We start from the raw sequence: 18,350 nt of genomic DNA on the forward strand, positions 1-18,350 counted from the left end.
ACCTTTAGCCTTGCTGCAGGCTCCCCACCCGCTCTGAAGTCTCTCGCTGACAATCCATTCCATTGATTCCAGCTGGTGAACTGTCACTAACGCAACAGAACGTGTGGCAGATGCTGGAAAGCTGAAGAAACAGTAAATGCTGCCAGTACTCAGCGGGTCTGACAGCATTTTGTGAATGTTTCAGATCAATGTCCTTTTGTTTCGTTCTGAAACATTGGGCAGAACTTTCCTGTCCCACCCACTAGCAGGCAGGAACACGGACCATGCAAAGGTCTGTTTAAATCGGGCGGGATCTTCCTGCTTTGGGGCGAGCATGGCCGGAAAATCCTACCCATTGACTCTGTTTCTCTCTTCACAGATGCTGTCAGACCTGCTGAGTATTTGCAGCATTTTCTGTTTTTATGATACTCAATCGTCACGTCAGCCACTGACTGCAAGCTGAGCTCATGATTTTCCAACGGCACGGGAAGGATCACTGGCTTGTGATCTAGTGCAATGTTGTCCAATAGGTGAATGGCTAAACAAGTGCTGATCAGGTCACTATATTGGCCACATGGTACAAAATGAACTGCAATAATGAAGTAAACCTTTTGGAAATAGGTTTGTTGTGTCAAACCTCTTGACTGGGATTTGAACCCATCACATCCTGACTCAGAAGCAAGAGATGTGGGCATTATAGGCTAGACCTGGCTTTATTGCCCATCCCTAGTTGCCCTTGAGAAAACTGAATCACTGCAATCCATGGCGGCATGGTGGCACAGTGGTTGGGGGCGGCATGGTGGCACAGTGGTTAGCACTGCTGCCTCACAGTGCCAGGGACCTGGGTTCGATTCCCGGCTTGGGTCACTGTCTGTGCGGAGTCTGCACGTTCTCCCCGTGTCTGCGTGGGTTTCCTCCACGTGCTCCGGTTTCCGCCCACAGTCTGAAAGACATGCTGGTTAGGTGCATTGACCCGAACAGGCGCCGGAGTGTGGCAACTAGGAGAATTTCACAGAAACTTCATTGCAGTGTTAATGTAAGCTTTGCTTGTGACTAATGAATAAACAAACTTTAAACTTTAAATAAAATCGTCAGTAATGAAGTACAATCACTTCCAGAGCAGCTTGAAAAAGATTTTGCGATCCAACTGTTCTGCAAAGAAAGCCGGCTCTGAAAGGGTGGTGACAATCTGTTAACTTCCTCACAGTGCAGTCAAATTATCTTTTTAATTCTTCAAAAGTAGACTCCCTCTATTTGATCAGAATTGATAGATGAGAAGACTCAGGGATGGAAAAGAATCAACCAATCTCCATGTATTGGCTTCTGTCCACTGACTCTTGACTTACATTTTGTCACCTGTTGTTTCTGAGCACAATGACTGGACATTTAATAGACCTTTGCCTCATGGCCAGCCTCCTGTAACCTCTCCTTTCGTACCCAATTGCTTCCAATTTCAACTGACAGATAAAGGATGAACACGATTTGATGATTCCACATTTCCCAGTTTACCAAAATTGCACATTTCCAGCCTCACTGGCAGCTGTTCAGTGCTGTCCATCACTCATGGACCCCAACTGCTTTTTTCAGTTAAGATCCCTTGTATCACTAGATTTCCCCAAGAAACTGTCCAGAACAGACCACTGTGTTTCAAAGATTGGCCCTGTTTCCAGTGTTTCAGAGCGTTCCCACTGATCTAATAAATCATCTTTTAGAGACAAGCAGAGAGAAGGTAACTGATAGTGGGATCTTTTCCTTGTTTCACTGAACAAGTGGGCTTTCAGCTTCTCAGTCGCTACTAACCTGACAACTGAACTGTATTGTGATACATAAGAAGATAAGAACATAAGAAATAGAAGCAGGAGTAGGCCATCTAGCCCCTCGAGCCTGCCCCGCCATTCAATAAGATCATGGCTGATCTGAAGTGGATCAGTTCCACTTACCCGCCTGATCCCTATAACCCCTAATTCCCTTACCGATCAGGAATCCATCTATCCGTGATTTAAACATATTCAACGAGGTAGCCTCCACCACTTCAGTGGGCAGAGAATTCCAGAGATTCACCACCCTCTGAGAGAAGAAGTTCCTCCTCAACTCTGTCCTAAACTGACCCCCCTTTATTTTGAGGCTGTGCCCTCTCGTTCTAGTTTCCTTTCTAAGTGGAAAGAATCTCTCCACCTCTACCCTATCCAGCCCCTTCATTATCTTTTGGGACATATTCTGCTCTGACCAATAGGTGACCTCTGTCTAACAGCAATGAGAATGATTCCTCCTTTTTCAATCAGCGACAGACAACAAGTAACAGCCCAGCAACTGACACCCATACTCCCACCCTTTAACACAACATCCACCACAATAAACATCCACTCCCTCCACCACCAACACACAGTGACAGCGTGTGTACCAACTACAAGATGCACTGCAAGAACTCACCAAGCTCCTTAGACAGCACCTTCCAAATCCACAACCCACTACCATCTAGAAGGACAAGAGCAGCAGATACGCGGGAACCCCACCATCTCCAAGTCATTCACTATCCTGACTTGGAAATATATTTCCATTCCTTCACTGTCGCTGGGTCAAAATCCCGGAACATCCTCCCTAACAGCAATGTGGGTGTACCTACACCACATGGACTGCAATGGTTCAAGATGGCAACTCACCGCAGCTTTCCTAAGGGCAACTAGGGATGGGCAGTAAAGCCTAGTCTAGTCAATAATGCCCACATCCCTTGCTTCTGAGTCAGGAGGTGATGGGTTCAAATCCCAGTCAAGAGGTTTGAACAAATAATCAGTGAAACAGATTACCCAAGTCTTTCTGGGATCTTGCTGTGCATAAATTGGCTGCAACATATCCTACATAAAAAGTGAAGATACTGGATAAATACATAAGTTCTTTCATTAAAGCCTCACCTTTGCTTCCATATCTCCCAATGCTCTGCTGCTTTCCAGGATCTGACTGTTGGTTTGTGTCGGAACGCTGATGTGTGGCTCCGAGTACTTGTTTTGAAGGTGGCCGCTGATTTCCATCATTGCTTCTCGCTGGGCATTCACTGTGTCTTGGAATTGCTAAAGGCAATACGTTAAAGTGAAGGACTGCAACCCAAAGCAATTACACAAAACCAACCAGCTGAGAACCAGAAGTACACAGTCATGTAGCACAGGGAGGACATTCAGCCCATCCTGCCTGGACTGGCTCTTTGATGTGACAGTGATGCATTTCGGCAGAAGGGTAAGGGAGAGGCAATAATGGCACCATTTGAAGGAGTGTGTCGAGGCAGAGGGACCTGGGTGTTCATGTGCAATAGATTTTTAAGGGCAGTAGGACACATTGACAGAGTGGTTAGCAAAGCATACAGGATGCCACATGCTAGTCAGAGTAGGACAGCAGGATACATAGGACGAATATGTGGCTGAAAAGATAGTGTGAGGGGGAAGGTTTTGGATTCTGGGGGCATTGGGACCGGTTCTGGGGGAGGTGGGACCTGTACAAACTGGACGGGGCAGGACTGGGACTGATGTCCTTGGGGGGGGGGGGGGGGGGACTTGCTAAAGTGGTTGGGGAGGGTTTAAACTAACATGGCAGGGGGATGGGAACCTTTGCAAGGATTCAGAGCAGGGGAAATTTAGAACAAGAGGAAAAGACAGTAAGGCGAATAAGGAAAGTGATAGGCAGAGAAATCAAGGGCCAGAGTCAAATAAGGATCAAGTAAAAAATAGTAGGAAAGGGAAAAGAAATGTTAAAAGTGCCCAGCTTAAGGTTTTGTACCTGAATGCTCGGAGCGTTCGATACAAAATGGATGAATTAGTTGCACAGATAGATGTAAAGGGGTATGATATAGTTGGCATTACAGAGACGAGGCTCCAAGGTGAGCAAGGATGGGAACTAAACATTGAGGGCTATTCAGTGTTTAGTAAGAACAGACGGAAAGGAAAAGGTGCATTGTTGATTAAAGATGATATTAGCATAGATGATGAGGAATCTGTATGGCTCGAGTCAAGGCGCAAAAACCATTGGTGGTATACAGACCATCAAACTGTTGTGGTAATGTTGGAAAAAAGCATTGGACAGGAAATCAGAGATGCATGTATTAAAGGAGCTATGTGATTATAGGTGACTTTAATCTGCATATAGATCGGGACAGTCAAATTAGTACAATAGAGGAGGAATTTCTGGAGTGCATAAGGGATGGTTTTCTGGAGCAATACATTGAGGAACCAACAAGGCATCAGGCTATCTTGGACTGGGTGTTGTGCAATGAGAAAGGTTCAGTTGGTAATCTAGTTGTGAGAGAATCCGTGAGGGCGAGTGACCATAATATGGTAGAATTCTTTATCAAGGTGCAGTTGATTCTGAGACCAGAGTCCTGAACCTCAATAAAGGTAACTATGATGGTATGAGGCATGAATTGGCCATGATGTACTGGGAAACATTACTGAAAGGAAAGACAGTGGACAGACAATTTGAAGAATGAATAGGTGATCTCCAGAAATTGTTTATTCCTGTTTGGCGCAAGAGTGGTAAGGGATTTGTGGCCAAACATCATGGTTTACATGGGAAATGAGAGATCGTATCACATTCAAGGAAGAAGCATACAAATTGGCAAGAAAAAACAATAGGGCTGAGGATTGGGAGCAGTTTAAAATTCAGCAAAGGAGCACCAAGAGATTGATTAGGAAGGGAAAAATGGAGTATGAAAGTAAGCTAGCGGGGAACATAAAAACTGACTGTAAAAGTTTCTATAGATATGTAAAGAGAAAAAGATTGATAAAAACAAATGTAGTCCATTTACAGTCAGAAATGGGAGAATTCTTAATGGGGAATAAAGAAATGGCTGAGGAATTAAATTTGCACTTTGCTTCTGTCTTCACAAAGGAAAATATGAATAATATGTCAGAAGTGCTGAGAGAAACATGTTTTAGTGAGGAACTGAAGGAAATCAGCATTAATAGAGAAAAGGTTTGGCGAAATTGATGGTGGATAAATCTCCAGGTCCTGATAATCTTCATCCCAGAGTTCTTAAGTGGCCCTGGAAATAGTAGATCCATTGGTGGTTACTTTCCAAAATTCTTTCGACTCTGAAATAGTTGCTATAGATTGGAGGGTAGCTAATGTAAGCCCACTATTCAAAAAGGGAGGGAAAGAAAAAACAGGGAACTGTAGACCAGTGAGCCCAACGTCGGTACTGGGGAAATTTCTAGAGTCTATTATCAAGGATTTCATAACTCAGCATTTGGAAGGCAGCGGTATAATCAGACAAAGTCAGCATGGATTTACAAAAGGGAAATCATGCTTGACAAATTTATTGGAATTCTTTGAGGATGTAACTAGTAGAGTTGAGGAGAACCAGCGGATATGGTTTATTTAAACTTTCAACAAGGTCTCACATAACAGACTACTATGTAAAGTCAAAGCACATGGGATTGCAGGTAATGTCTTGAGATGGTTAGAAAACTGGTTAGCACATAGGAAGCAAAGTGTTAGCATAAATGTGTCTTTTTCCGATTGGCAGTCAGTGACTAGTGGGGTTCCGCAGGGATCTGTTCACATTATATATCAATGATTTGGAAGAGGGAACTGAATGTATTATCTCCAAATTTGCAGATGATACAAAGTTGGGTGGGAGGGTGAGCTGTGAGGAGGATGCAGAGATGCTTCAGTGTGATTTGGACAGGCTGAGTGTGTGGGCAAATGCATGGCAGATGTAGTATAATGTGGATAAATGTGAGGTTATCCACTTTGGTAGCAATAATAGGAAGACAGATTATTACTTGAATTAGTGTAAATTGAGAGAGGTGGAGTCCTCATGAATCAGTCGCTGAAAGTAAGCATGCAGGTACAGCAGGCAGTAAAGAAGGCAAATGGTATGTTGGCCTTCATTGCGAGAGGATTTGAGTATAGAGATAGGGATATTTTGCTGCAATTGTGTAGGGTGTTGGTGAGGCCACATCTGGAGTATTGTGTGCAGTTTTGGTGTCCTTATCTGAGGAAGGATGTTCTTGCTATAGAGGGAGTACAGCAAAGGTTTACCAGGCTGATTCCTGGGATGGCAGGTCTGTCATATGAGGAGAGACAAAGTCAGTTAGGATTATATTCACTGGAGTTTAGAAGAATGAGAGGGGATCTCATAGAAACTTACAAAATTCTAACAGGGTGAGACAGAGTAGATTCAGAAAGAATGTTCCCAATGGTGGGGGAGTCCAGAACCAGGGGTCATAGTTTGAGGATAAGGGGTAAACCTTTTAGGACTGACGTGAGGAGAAATTTCTTCACCCAGAGGGTGGTGAATGAGTGGAATTCACGACCACAGAATGTAGTTGAGGCCAAAACATTGTCTGATTTCAAGAAGGAATTAGATATAGCTCTTGGGGTTAAAGGGATCAAAGGATATGGGAGGAAGGGGGAGACCAGGATATTGAATTCGATGATCAGCCATGATCAAAATGAATGGTGGAGCAGGCTCGAAGGGCCGAATGGCCTCCTCCTGCTTCTAGTTTCTATGATCTTGGCTTCATAATTAGAGGCATTGAGCATAAACATAAGGAAATTATGCTGAACATTTTGAAAGCTCTGGTTAGGTTCTAACCAGCGTATTGCATCCAGTTCTGGTCGCCACACCTAAGGAAGAATGTGAGTAAGGGTCCTCAAAAGGAAGCGGATGGAGATTTACCTGAATGGTTCCAGGGATGAGGGGAGTTTAATTACAGGGTTCAGTTGGGGAAGCTGGGGCTGTTCTCCTCGGAGTGAAGGATATTGAGGGGAGGTGTAGAAGGGGGGCAGACAAGGAAACACAATGGGACAAGGACCAGGGGTCACTGATTTCAGATTTTGGATAAGAGAAGCAGGGGGGACTGTGAGGGTGAACTGTTTTTACACAGAGAGTGGGAATGAGCTGGAACTCACTGCCCAGGAGGGTGGTGGTCACAGAAACAATCAATGATTTCAAAGGAAAATTGGATGGAGACTTGGAGAGAAATGTGCAAGGTTACAGAGATAGAGGAGGAGAGCGCAAATGTCTGCATTGCACCAGTGAGCTAGCATGGGCTCAATGGGTCGAATGGCCTCATTCTGTGCCGTAACTGACTCTATGACTTCATCAATCTGTTCCCATTGGCTTTTCAGACAGCATATTCCAAATAATAACTCACTGGAGAGAAACAACAATCTCTTCATCTCCCCCTTTGGTTCATTTGTCAATTATCTGAAGCCGGTGTCTCTCTGGTTACAGACCAGCTCCTTGATTATTCAATACACTGAATTGAGAAGGAGATGCAATTCCTGGTGTTTTTATTTCAAAGCTGAAGACAGCAGCACAAGCACAAACAGAGGAGTGTGATTGATATGCATGGCCAGCCCATCTACCTACTCCATCTAAACCCACAATGGTCCAGGCCTCCTGCTCTCAGCCCACTTCACCTCCTCTCCACAAAACAACACATTCGCTTTCCGTCTCGGAGATGGAAACAGGAACTCAGCTGAAAGGAAAGCGATAGAATCCTCAACCTCATCACCGTCCCTCTGTGAAAGCCGACGAGCCAGGGGCCAATTAAAGGATACGGCCCATTATCCACAACCTCACACCAGCGGGTCAGGTGGGAAGCGGAGGAATCAGGCACATTCTGCAGCCTGCAACTCAATATATAAACCACCCCGAATGCCTCGATTAGGTTCCAGTCTGTAACTCATTCCCGGGTACCTGTTATTCTATATATAAACCACCCCGAATGCCTCGATTAGGTTCCAATCTGTAACTCACTCCCGGGTATCTGTTATTCTTTATATAAACCACCCCGAACCCCTCGATTAGATTCCAGTCTGTAACTCACTCCCGGGTATCTGTTATTCTATATATAAACCATCTCGAACCCCTCGATTATATTCCAGTCTGTAACTCACTCCCGGGTATCTGTTATTCTATATATAAACCACCCTGAACCCCTCGATTAGATTCCAGTCTGTAACTCACTCCCGGGTATCTGTTATTCTCTATATAAACCACCCCGAACCCCTCGATTAGATTCCAGTCTGTAACTCACTCCCGGGTATCTGTTATTCTATATATAAACCATCTCGAACCCCTCAATTATATTCCAGTCTGTAACTCACTCCCGGGTATCTGTTATTCTATATATAAACCACCCTGAACCCCTCGATTAGATTCCAGTCTGTAACTCACTCCCGGGTATCTGTTATTCTATATATAAACCACCCTGAACCCCTCGATTAGATTCCAGTCTGTAACTCACTCCCGGGTATCTGTTATTCTATATATAAACCGTCCCGAATCCCTCGATTAGATTCCAGTCTGTAACTCACTCCGGGGTATCTGTTATTCTATATATAAACCACCCCGAACCCCTCGATTAGATTCCAGTCTGTAACCCGCTCCCAGGTATCTATTATTCTATATATAAACCGTCCCGAATCCCTCGATTAGATTCCAGTCTGTAACTCACTCCCGGGTATCTGTTATTCTATATATAAACCACCCCAAACCCCTCGATTAGATTCCAGTCTGTAACCCGCTTGCTGCTCCAGTATTTACCTCCAGTCCAGTCTCTGGTGCTCCATCGTTGTCTAATTCCGTGTTCTCTGACTGAGATGTCACTTGCTGCAGCCAATCCCCAATGCTGTTGGTCTCTCTGAGGGGCTTGTCCCGCTCCCGCCCCTCCTTCTCAATCTCTCTACGACTCTTCTGGATTTTCCGTTCGAGGCTATGGGAACAAACCACCTGATTGAGTGGCAGAGCCTCTGAGAGTTCAGGGCGCAGGGTGTTACACGCCTGTGTTTCCTGAATTCAGATCAGTCCATCTTACCCGGGAGGGTGAGTGAAGGAGCCGGGGTTACCCTGTTCTTGGTGATGAGGCAGTGAGGATGGTCCTTGTGTAACGGAAGCTCTCTGTGTGTGTCAGTAATGAATAAACTAGTCCCCCTGCTCACTGCCAACAAACATAATAAGGATCTTAATCCCTTTCCAATTAATCAGGGAATAAACAAAACCCACCGACTGCATCCAGTCTGCTCAGGATGAGAGTTGGATAATCGGAGACAATCACAATCACCGCAACAAGGGGATTGGGAGTAAGCAGGAGACAAAAACAGTTCACACCATGAGGGTCAGATTTAGGGCGATGGGGGATGGGGAGGGTAATCTTATAAAGTGGTCAGAGTTGGCACAGTGTCTGTGGTTATCTAGGCTTCTGAGAAAGAGGAGAGGAGAATCATCCCTCCCCCATTCCTACTCCACAGGCACAACCTGAGCATTTTGTATTCTTTCATGGGATGTATTTATTGCTCATCCCTAATTGCCCTTGAGAAGGTGATGGTCAGCTGCCTTCTTGAACTGCTCGGGTCCTCCAGATGTGGATGTGCCTACACTGCTGTACCATGGGTGGAATCACAGACACTTCAGTGCCATAACCCCAGGGGCACTGAGTCTAATTCTACCATCAACCCTCCCCATCATCAGAAATCACCGCCAGGGATGAAGTCTGGATCTTTCTGCTCTGCGTGGGGCTCAATATCACCAACCGACAGCAGCTCCCTCACCACAGGCCGGCCGGGGATGAAACATGGCCCACTCCTCACTCACCTCCGGCATCGATCCTCCATCGCCCGCAGTTCCTGAAGGACGGGTATGGCTGAAGTTGAGTCCAAAGGCTCCTGAACACCGAGGAGTCTGGTCACCCGGCAGAGCAGAGCGGCCAGAGCTGACTGTTGGTTCTTCAGGTTGCCATGGTAATGGCTGAGGAACTCCTCCAGCTCCTGGAGTTCAGCCTCTGTCGCTTGTTCCCTCGGACCCTCGGGTAGGTCATCCTGAAGGTGGTCCAGGTCAATGACAACTCGATCAATCTGAGGGTCAGAGTGTGAAGAACTTCATTTATATAGCAACTTCCAAGACAAGAAATTCCAAAGCAACTCAGAACAAATGGAATCATTGTGGAAGTGTAGTCACTGTTGTAGTGTAACAAAATAGCAGAAAATATGCACAGCAAGATCCCATAGACAGCAATGTGATATTGGACAAGCTATTATAGTTACATTGGTTGAAGGATAAATATTGGCCCCAGGACATGGGGGGGAAACTATCACAGCTCTCATTCCACCAGAGGCTGAGGGATATTCTATGTTAACCAAACAGGACCTTGTTTTACAGAAAGACAGCACCTCTGACAATGCAGCACTCTCTCAGTACTGACCCTCTGACAGTGCGGCACTCCCTCAGTACTGACCCTCTGACAGTGCGACACTCCCTCAGTACTGATCCTCTGACAGTGCGGCACTCCCTCAGTACTGATCCTCTGACAGTGCGACACTCCCTCAGTACTGACCCTCTGACAGTGCGGCACTCCCTCAGTACTGACCCTCTGACAGTGCGACACTCCCTCAGTACTGACCCTCTCACAGTGCGGCACTCCCTCAGTACTGACCCTCTGACAGTGCGGCACTCCCTCAGTGCTGACTGTCTGACAGTGCGGCACTCCCTCAGCACTGACCCTCTGACAGTGCGGCACTCCCTCAGCACTGACCCTCTGACAGTGCTGCACTCCCTCAGTACTGACCCTCTGACAGTGCTGCACTCCCTCAGTACTGACCCTCTGACAGTGCAGCACTCCCTCAGTGCTGACTGTCTGACAGTGCGGCACTCCCTCAGCACTGATCCTCTGACAGTGCGGCACTCCCTCAGTGCTGACTGTCTGACAGTGCAGCACTCCCTCAGTACTGATCCTCTGACAGTGCGGCACTCCCTCAGTACTGATCCTCTGACAGTGCGGCACTCCCTCAGTACTGATCCTCTGACAGTGCGGCACTCCCTCAGCACTGATCCTCTGACAGTGCGGCACTCCCTCAGTGCTGACTGTCTGACAGTGCAGCACTCCCTCAGTACTGATCCTCTGACAGTGCGGCACTCCCTCAGTACTGATCCTCTGACAGTGCGGCACTCCCTCAGTACTGATCCTCTGACAGTGCGGCACTCCCTCAGTACTGATCCTCTGACAGTGCGGCGCTCCCTCAGTACTGATCCTCTGACAGTGCGGCTCTCTCTCAATACTGACCCTCTGACAGTGCGGCACTCCCTCAGTGCTGACTGTCTGACAGTGCGGCGCTCCCTCAGTGCTGACCCTCTGACAGTGCGGCTCTCTCTCAATACTGACCCTCGGTGACAGTGCAGCACTCCTTCAGTAATGCACTGGACTGCCACTCTCAATAGCGTCAGCCCAGTGGTAACACACTTGCCTCTTGGACAGAGCGTTGTTATTTTAAGGCCCAGTTTAGACAAAGACCTGCGTGAGCCCAGTTTGGCCTGGGTTGCTGCCAAGTATTGCTCTGGTTGAGCATGGGCCACTGGTCTGTCTCAGTCTGGTCTAGAATAAAAGCAAAATGCTGCAGATGCTGGAACTGTGAAATAAAAACTGTGCTGGAAAAACTTGATGGATTTGGCAGCATCTGTGGTGAGAACAAGAGTTAACATTTTGAGTCCAAAATAACATTTCTTCAGAACATTAACTCTGATTCTCTTTCCACAATCCTGCCAAACCTGTTCAGCTTTTCCAGAACCTTCAGATTTTCTTTCAGTCCAGTTTATACTGGATCACTGGGCTGTGTTAGTCCAGTTTATACTGGATCACTGGGCTGTGTTAGTCCAGTTTATACTGGATCACTGGGCTGTGTTAGTTCAGTTTATACTGGATCACTGGGCTGTGTTAGTCCAGTTTATACTGGATCACTGGGCTGTGTTAGTCCAGTTTATACTGGATCACTGGGCTGTGTTAGTCCAGTTTATACTGGATCACTGGGCTGTGTTAGTCCAGTTTGTACTGGATCACTGGGCTGTGTTAGTCCAGTTTGTACTGGATCACTGGGCTGTGTTAGTCCAGTTTATACTGGATCACTGGGCTGTGTTTGTCCAGTTTATACTGGATCATTGGGCTGTGTTTGTGTGATTGATGGTTTTGGACGGACTGGTTCTTGCTGAGATTTTTACCTGCTCGCTGATGGATTTCCATTCCTCCCTCAGGCTCCTGCTGTGTAATTCCTGCTCTCTCACAGAGTCTTGGAGGCAGAGCCAGTGGTCCCAGAGAGTGGATAGAGACTGGCTGGCAGATCGCTCACTGCCTGCCTCACCAGCCCTCTCCAAATCCTTGGCTCTGTTCCTCAGCTCCAGCATCTTCACCTCCATCAAACTGATTTCTCTTCCCAGCGCCTTTGGTTAATGAAGGAAAGAACATTAGAAAACAACCTTGTGAACTCACTGAATAGCTCACTCCTCTCCCAGACAAGAATACCTTTCCTTTTTAAGGGAGTGATTCACCAGAATGATATGAGGGCTGAATGGGTTAAATTATAAGCTCAGGTTTCAGATATTCCTGTATTCCCTTACCTTTCAAGTTTAAGGGTTATCTAACTGAGGTATTTAAAATGATTAAAGGATAGGGTAGAAGCGTTTGCCTCACGGCACCAGGGACCCGGGTTTAATTTCAGCCGTGGGTCACTGTCTATGTGGAGTCTGCACGTTCTCCCCGTGTCTGCATGGGTTTCCTCCGGGTACTCCAGTTTCCTCCCACAGTTCAAAGATGTGCAGGTTTGATGGATTGGCCATGCTAAATTGACCCTTAGGGTCCAAAGATGTGCAGGTTAGGGGGATTAGTGGGATAAACGTGTGCGACTACAGGGATAGAGTGGGGGGTGGGCCTGGGTAAGACGCTCTGTCGGAGAGTCGGTGCAGACTCAATGGGCCGAATGGCCTCCTTCTCTACTGTAGGGATCCTATGATTCTAGATAGAGTGAAATTATTTCCTCTGGTGTGGGAATCCACAAGAATTTCCAGGATTGAGAGCTTTTAAAATCCACGTGAGTGACTTAGTTAAGGGTCTGAGTGCAAAGTATCATCAGCAAACGAGGATACAAAGTTAGGCTGGATAGTATGTGGTGAGGACGATGCAAAGGGACTTCAGAGGATATAGATAGACAGATTTGGCGAATGGATAAGAAGGTGTCAGATGGAATACATTGTGGCAAAGTGTGAAGTTATCCATTTTACTGGGAAAAATAAAAAGGCAGAATCTTTTCAAATCGTGAGAGATGGGAGGTGTTTACACTCACTGGCGTCGAGGTTTCCTTGTACCTGAATCACAGAAAGCTATCTTGCAGATATCCTGTATGTCAAATAATAGGAAGGCAAATAGTATGTTCATCTTTATTGCAAAGAGATTGGAGTATAAGAATAAAGACTACAATTATACAGGGTCTTGGAGAGGTCTGGACCATATACAGGTTCGGTCTCCTTACCTAACGAGGACATAGCTGCCCAAGAGGAAATATAACAAAGTTTCACCTGGCTGGTCTCTGGGATGAGGGGATTGTCTTGTGGCACAACATTGAGTAGAACAGACAAATAGTCCCTGGATGAAAGGAAAATATTCCCTGGAGTTTGGAAAAATGAGAGATAATCTCATTGAAATGTATAACATTCTTAAGGGACTTGACAGAGTAAATGATAAGAAAACCTTTCCCCTGGCTGGAGAACCTAGAGCAAGGGTCACAGAATAATGGATCAGCCATTGAGGACAGAGGTGATGAGACATTTCTTTATTTTTTCTTTCATGGGATGTCGCAGTCTGTTGCCAATCCTAATTGTCCTTGAAGTGAGTGCTCAGGCATTTTAAGACTCAATCACATTGCTGTGGATCTGAAGTAATGTATAGTCCCGAAAGGACATTAGTGAACTAGATGGGTTTTTATGACAATCAACATTGATTTTAATTCCAGATTTTTGTTGAATTAGAATTTTGCCATCTGCCATGGTTGGATTTGAACCCGGGTCCCAAGAACATTACCCTGAGTTTCTGAGTTATTAATCTAGTGACAACACCACTGCACCACTGCCTCCACCCTGTTCACTTGAAGGGTTGTGAATCTTTGGAATTCCCTACCCCAGAAAGTCATGGATGCTCAGTCACGGAGAATATTCAAGACAGAGTTCACTGATGTCCTTTAGGGAAGGAAATCTGCCGTCCTTACCTGGTCTGGCCTACATGTGACTCCAGAGCCACAGCAATGTGGTTGACTCTCAACTGCCCTCTGAATAAGGGCAACTCGAGATGGACAATGAATGCTGGCCAGACAGCAACGCCCCTTCATCAGGTGAGTGGGAGTTCTGTTCACAAACAGGGCATATAAAGACACAAACTCAATTTACAAAATAATGGTTGGAATGCGAGTCTTTACAGGTAATCAAGTCTTAAAGGTACAGACAATGTGAGTGGAGAGAGAGTTAAGCACAGGTTAAAGAGATGTGTATTGTCTCCAGCCAGGACAGTTAGTGAGATTTTAGTGTACCTTTAAGACTTGATTACCTGTTAAGACTCGCATTCCAACCATTATTTTGTAAATTGAGTTTGTGTCTTTATATACCTTGTTTGTGAACAGAACTCCCACTCATCTGATGAAGGAGCAGCGCTCCGAAAGCTAGTGGCTTGTGCTACCAAATAAACCTGTTGGACTTTAACCTGGTGTTGTGAGACTTCTTATTGTGTTTACCCCAGTCCAACGCCGGCATCTCCATATCAGACAGCAATGCCCACGTCCCATGAATGAATTTTTAAAAATAGATTTTTTGAGTGGTTGGGTAATTAAGGAACATGGAGAGAACACAGGAGAGGTACAGCGGTTAGCACTGCTGCCTCACAGCGCCAGGGACCCAAGTTGGATTCCGGCCTCAGTCACTGTCTGTGCAGAGTTTGCACGTTCTCCCCGTGTCTGCGTGGGTTTCCTTCGGGTGCTCCGGTTTCCTCCCACAGTCCAAAGATGTCCGAGTTTGGTGGATTGGCCGTGCTAAATTGTCCCTTAGTGTCAGGGGGACTAGCAGGGTAAATAGGGGTTACGGGAATTGGGCCTGGGTGGGATTGTAGTCGGTGTAGATTCGATGGGCTGAATGGCTTCCTTCTGCACTGTAGGGATTCTATGAGAGTGAATGTCAGCCATGATCTCATTGAATGACGGAGCAAGCTCAGAGGGCTGAATGGTCGACTCCTGTTACTAATTCTTATATCCTCACAAGGGGTTGTAACCTTAAGCCAGGCCGTTCAGGAGTAATATCAGGAACATGCCTTTACATAACGACTGGTGCAATACAGAACGTTCCCCTCCGCCCCCCCCCCCCCCACCCCCCACCCCCAGAAGAATACTGAAATATACAAATGTATATTTCAAAACTGAGGTTGATTATTTTTTGTTGGTGATGGCAGTAAGGATTACAGAAGCAAGTAAAGGAAATGGAGTTAAGATACTGACCAGCATTCTAATTGTATGATGTCTGCACCAATCAACAGATTCAAAGGGCTGAATGGCCTCTATCCATATATTTCCATGAATGTCATGTGTTGATGGGGCAAGGTGAGGAGGTTATTCAGAGCCTCTTACTGTTCAATTCTCCTGATTCCTCCATTGGGGATCAGTTTATTCTCATTGTTTTCTCTTTGAGAAGGTGTCTGGAGTTTCTGATAGGGTCGACTGTCTGCCACCTGGGCTGTGTGAGGAGGCTTCATGGTGAGTCCTCCTGCCCCTTCCCTATATCATTAAAATGCCTCACCTGATGAAGGGAAAGTGCTCCGAAAGCTCGTGATTCCAGGTAAACCTGTTGGACTGTAACCAGGTTTTTGTGAGACTTCTTACTGTGCCCAGCCCAGTCCAACACCGGCATCTCCACATCATATAATTCTAAAGTTCAAATCAAACCACCTCACAGAGCCATGTTTCTGAGCAGTAGTGTACCCTCAGACACAGACACACACACACAGATGGAGACACAGACAGATGCAGATAAAAACCTACAGATGCAGTCCCAGACAGACGCGGGTCCAGACACAGAATCGGACATTGAGCCAGATAAAAGCAGACATGTGCAGGGGGCAGATGCAGACACAGACTGAGCCATAGTCACAGACAGACAGATACAGACACAAATTGAGATGTAGACTAATGCAGACAGGTGCGCAGACACAGACTGATGCAGTCGGACTGATGCAGACAGACTGATGCAGACAGACTGATGCAGACACAGACTGATGCAGACACAGACTGATGCAGACAGACTGATGCAGACAGACTGATGCAGACACAGACTGATGCAGACACAGATCGATGCAGACAGACTGATGCAGACACAGACTGATGCAGACAGACTGATGCAGACACAGACTGATGCAGACACAGACTGATGCAGACAGACTGATGCAGACACAGACTGATGCAGACACAGACTGATGCAGACACAGACTGATGCAGACAGGTGCGCAGACACAGACTGATGCAGACAGACTGATGCAGACACAGACTGATGCAGACACAGACTGATGCAGACAGACTGATGCAGACAGACTGATGCAGACACAGACTGATGCAGACACAGATCGATGCAGACAGACTGATGCAGACACAGACTGATGCAGACAGACTGATGCAGACACAGACTGATGCAGACACAGACTGATGCAGACACAGACTGATGCAGACAGACTGATGCAGACACAGACTGATGCAGACACAGACTGATGCAGACACAGACTGATGCAGACAGGTGCGCAGACACAGACTGATGCAGACAGACTGATGCAGACACAGACTGATGCAGACACAGACTGATGCAGACAGACTGATGCAGACAGACTGATGCAGACACAGACTGATGCAGACACAGATTGATGCAGACACAGACTGATGCAGACAGACTGATGCAGACAGACTGATGCAGACAGACTGATGCAGACAGACTGATGCAGACACAGACTGATGCAGACACAGACTGATGCAGACAGACTGATGCAGACAGACTGATGCAGACACAGACTGATGCAGACACAGATCGATGCAGACAGACTGATGCAGACACAGACTGATGCAGACAGACTGATGCAGACACAGACTGATGCAGACACAGACTGATGCAGACACAGACTGATGCAGACAGACTGATGCAGACACAGACTGATGCAGACACAGACTGATGCAGACACAGACTGATGCAGACAGGTGCGCAGACACAGACTGATGCAGACAGACTGATGCAGACACAGACTGATGCAGACACAGACTGATGCAGACAGACTGATGCAGACAGACTGATGCAGACACAGACTGATGCAGACACAGACTGATGCAGACACAGACTGATGCAGACAGACTGATGCAGACAGACTGATGCAGACAGACTGATGCAGACAGACTGATGCAGACACAGACTGATGCAGACAGACTGATGCAGACACAGACTGATGCAGACAGACTGATGCAGACAGACTGATGCAGACAGACTGATGCAGACAGACTGATGCAGACACAGACTGATGCAGACAGACTGATGCAGACAGACTGATGCAGACACAGACTGATGCAGACAGACTGATGCAGACACAGACTGATGCAGACAGACTGATGCAGACAGACTGATGCAGTCCCATACACATCCTGAAGCTCGGCCAATGCTCTTATTTGGAATATGACACAGATGAACATTTTCCTTACCGCCTGCTTTTCCACTTGCTGGATGGCTGCTTTATAGGAATTCGGGGTCTGCGCTGTGGAGTTTTTGAGGGCTGTCTCCAGAGTGTTCAAGGAGTCTGAAAGTTGCCGGCATTTTGTCACATATTCTCTCACTTCCTCTGGGTACCTGCCCAAGCGGCACAAATAACTCATTCATTTTTGAGAACTTTGTAGAAAACAAAGTCAGCTGTCCAGCCAGTCTCAGAGTGGAGAATTACCCGAGGAAGAAGAGTTCTCTGAGGCAGAGGTATTTTCGAGCTAGCTGCAAACATGTTGCTGCTCTTGAAGATCTCCAAATAAACCCCTTTTTGTTCAGCAATGAAGTCTCTGAAAGTACATCTGGACATACTCATTGGCCTGAAAGAGGAACTCCATTTCTCTCTCCATCGGCTCTGCCAGACTTCCTGAGTATTTTCAGATTTTATTTCAGATTTCCAGCATCCTCAATATTTTTCTTTTGTATTAAGATTACGAGGAGATTTGCTCAAAGTTCCTGCTTATTTTTATTCATTCATAGGATGTGGGTGTCGCTGGTGGATTTATTGGCCATCCATGACGGCATTGCTGTGGCTCTGGAGCCACATGTAGGCCAGACCAGATAAGGATGGCAGATTCCCTTCCCTAAAGGACTTTAGTGAACCATAGAACCGTAGAAAATTACAGCTCAGAAACAGGCCTTTTGGCCCTTCTTGTCTGTGCCGAACCATTTTATGCCTAGTCCCACTGACCTGCACTTGGACCATATCCCTCCACACCCCTCTCATCCATCAACCCGTCCAAGTTTTTCTTAAATGTTAAAAGTGACCCCGCGTTTACCACTTTATCCGGCAGCT

The 18,350-nt window shown here is 46.5% G+C and overlaps 1 protein-coding gene across 6 annotated transcripts in view; it reads right to left on the reverse strand.

Moving 5' to 3' along the window:
* Positions 1-18,350, reverse strand: part of LOC144507345 (nesprin-2-like) — a 316,785-nt gene that overhangs the window by 172,620 nt on the left and 125,815 nt on the right. For all 6 annotated transcript variants that reach the window (XM_078234517.1, XM_078234521.1, XM_078234520.1 and 3 more), the window contains exons 25-29: positions 17,500-17,644; positions 11,963-12,181; positions 9,569-9,828; positions 8,522-8,690; positions 2,889-3,044 (exon numbers count right to left, since the gene is read on the reverse strand). In XM_078234517.1, coding sequence (XP_078090643.1) covers positions 2,889-3,044; positions 8,522-8,690; positions 9,569-9,828; positions 11,963-12,181; positions 17,500-17,644 — 949 coding nt within the window. The remainder of the gene's footprint in view (positions 1-2,888; positions 3,045-8,521; positions 8,691-9,568; positions 9,829-11,962; positions 12,182-17,499; positions 17,645-18,350) is intronic.

The sequence above is a fragment of the Mustelus asterias genome, chromosome 18 (assembly GCF_964213995.1).
Source record: "Mustelus asterias chromosome 18, sMusAst1.hap1.1, whole genome shotgun sequence".
NCBI classification, from domain to species: Eukaryota; Metazoa; Chordata; class Chondrichthyes; order Carcharhiniformes; family Triakidae; genus Mustelus; species Mustelus asterias.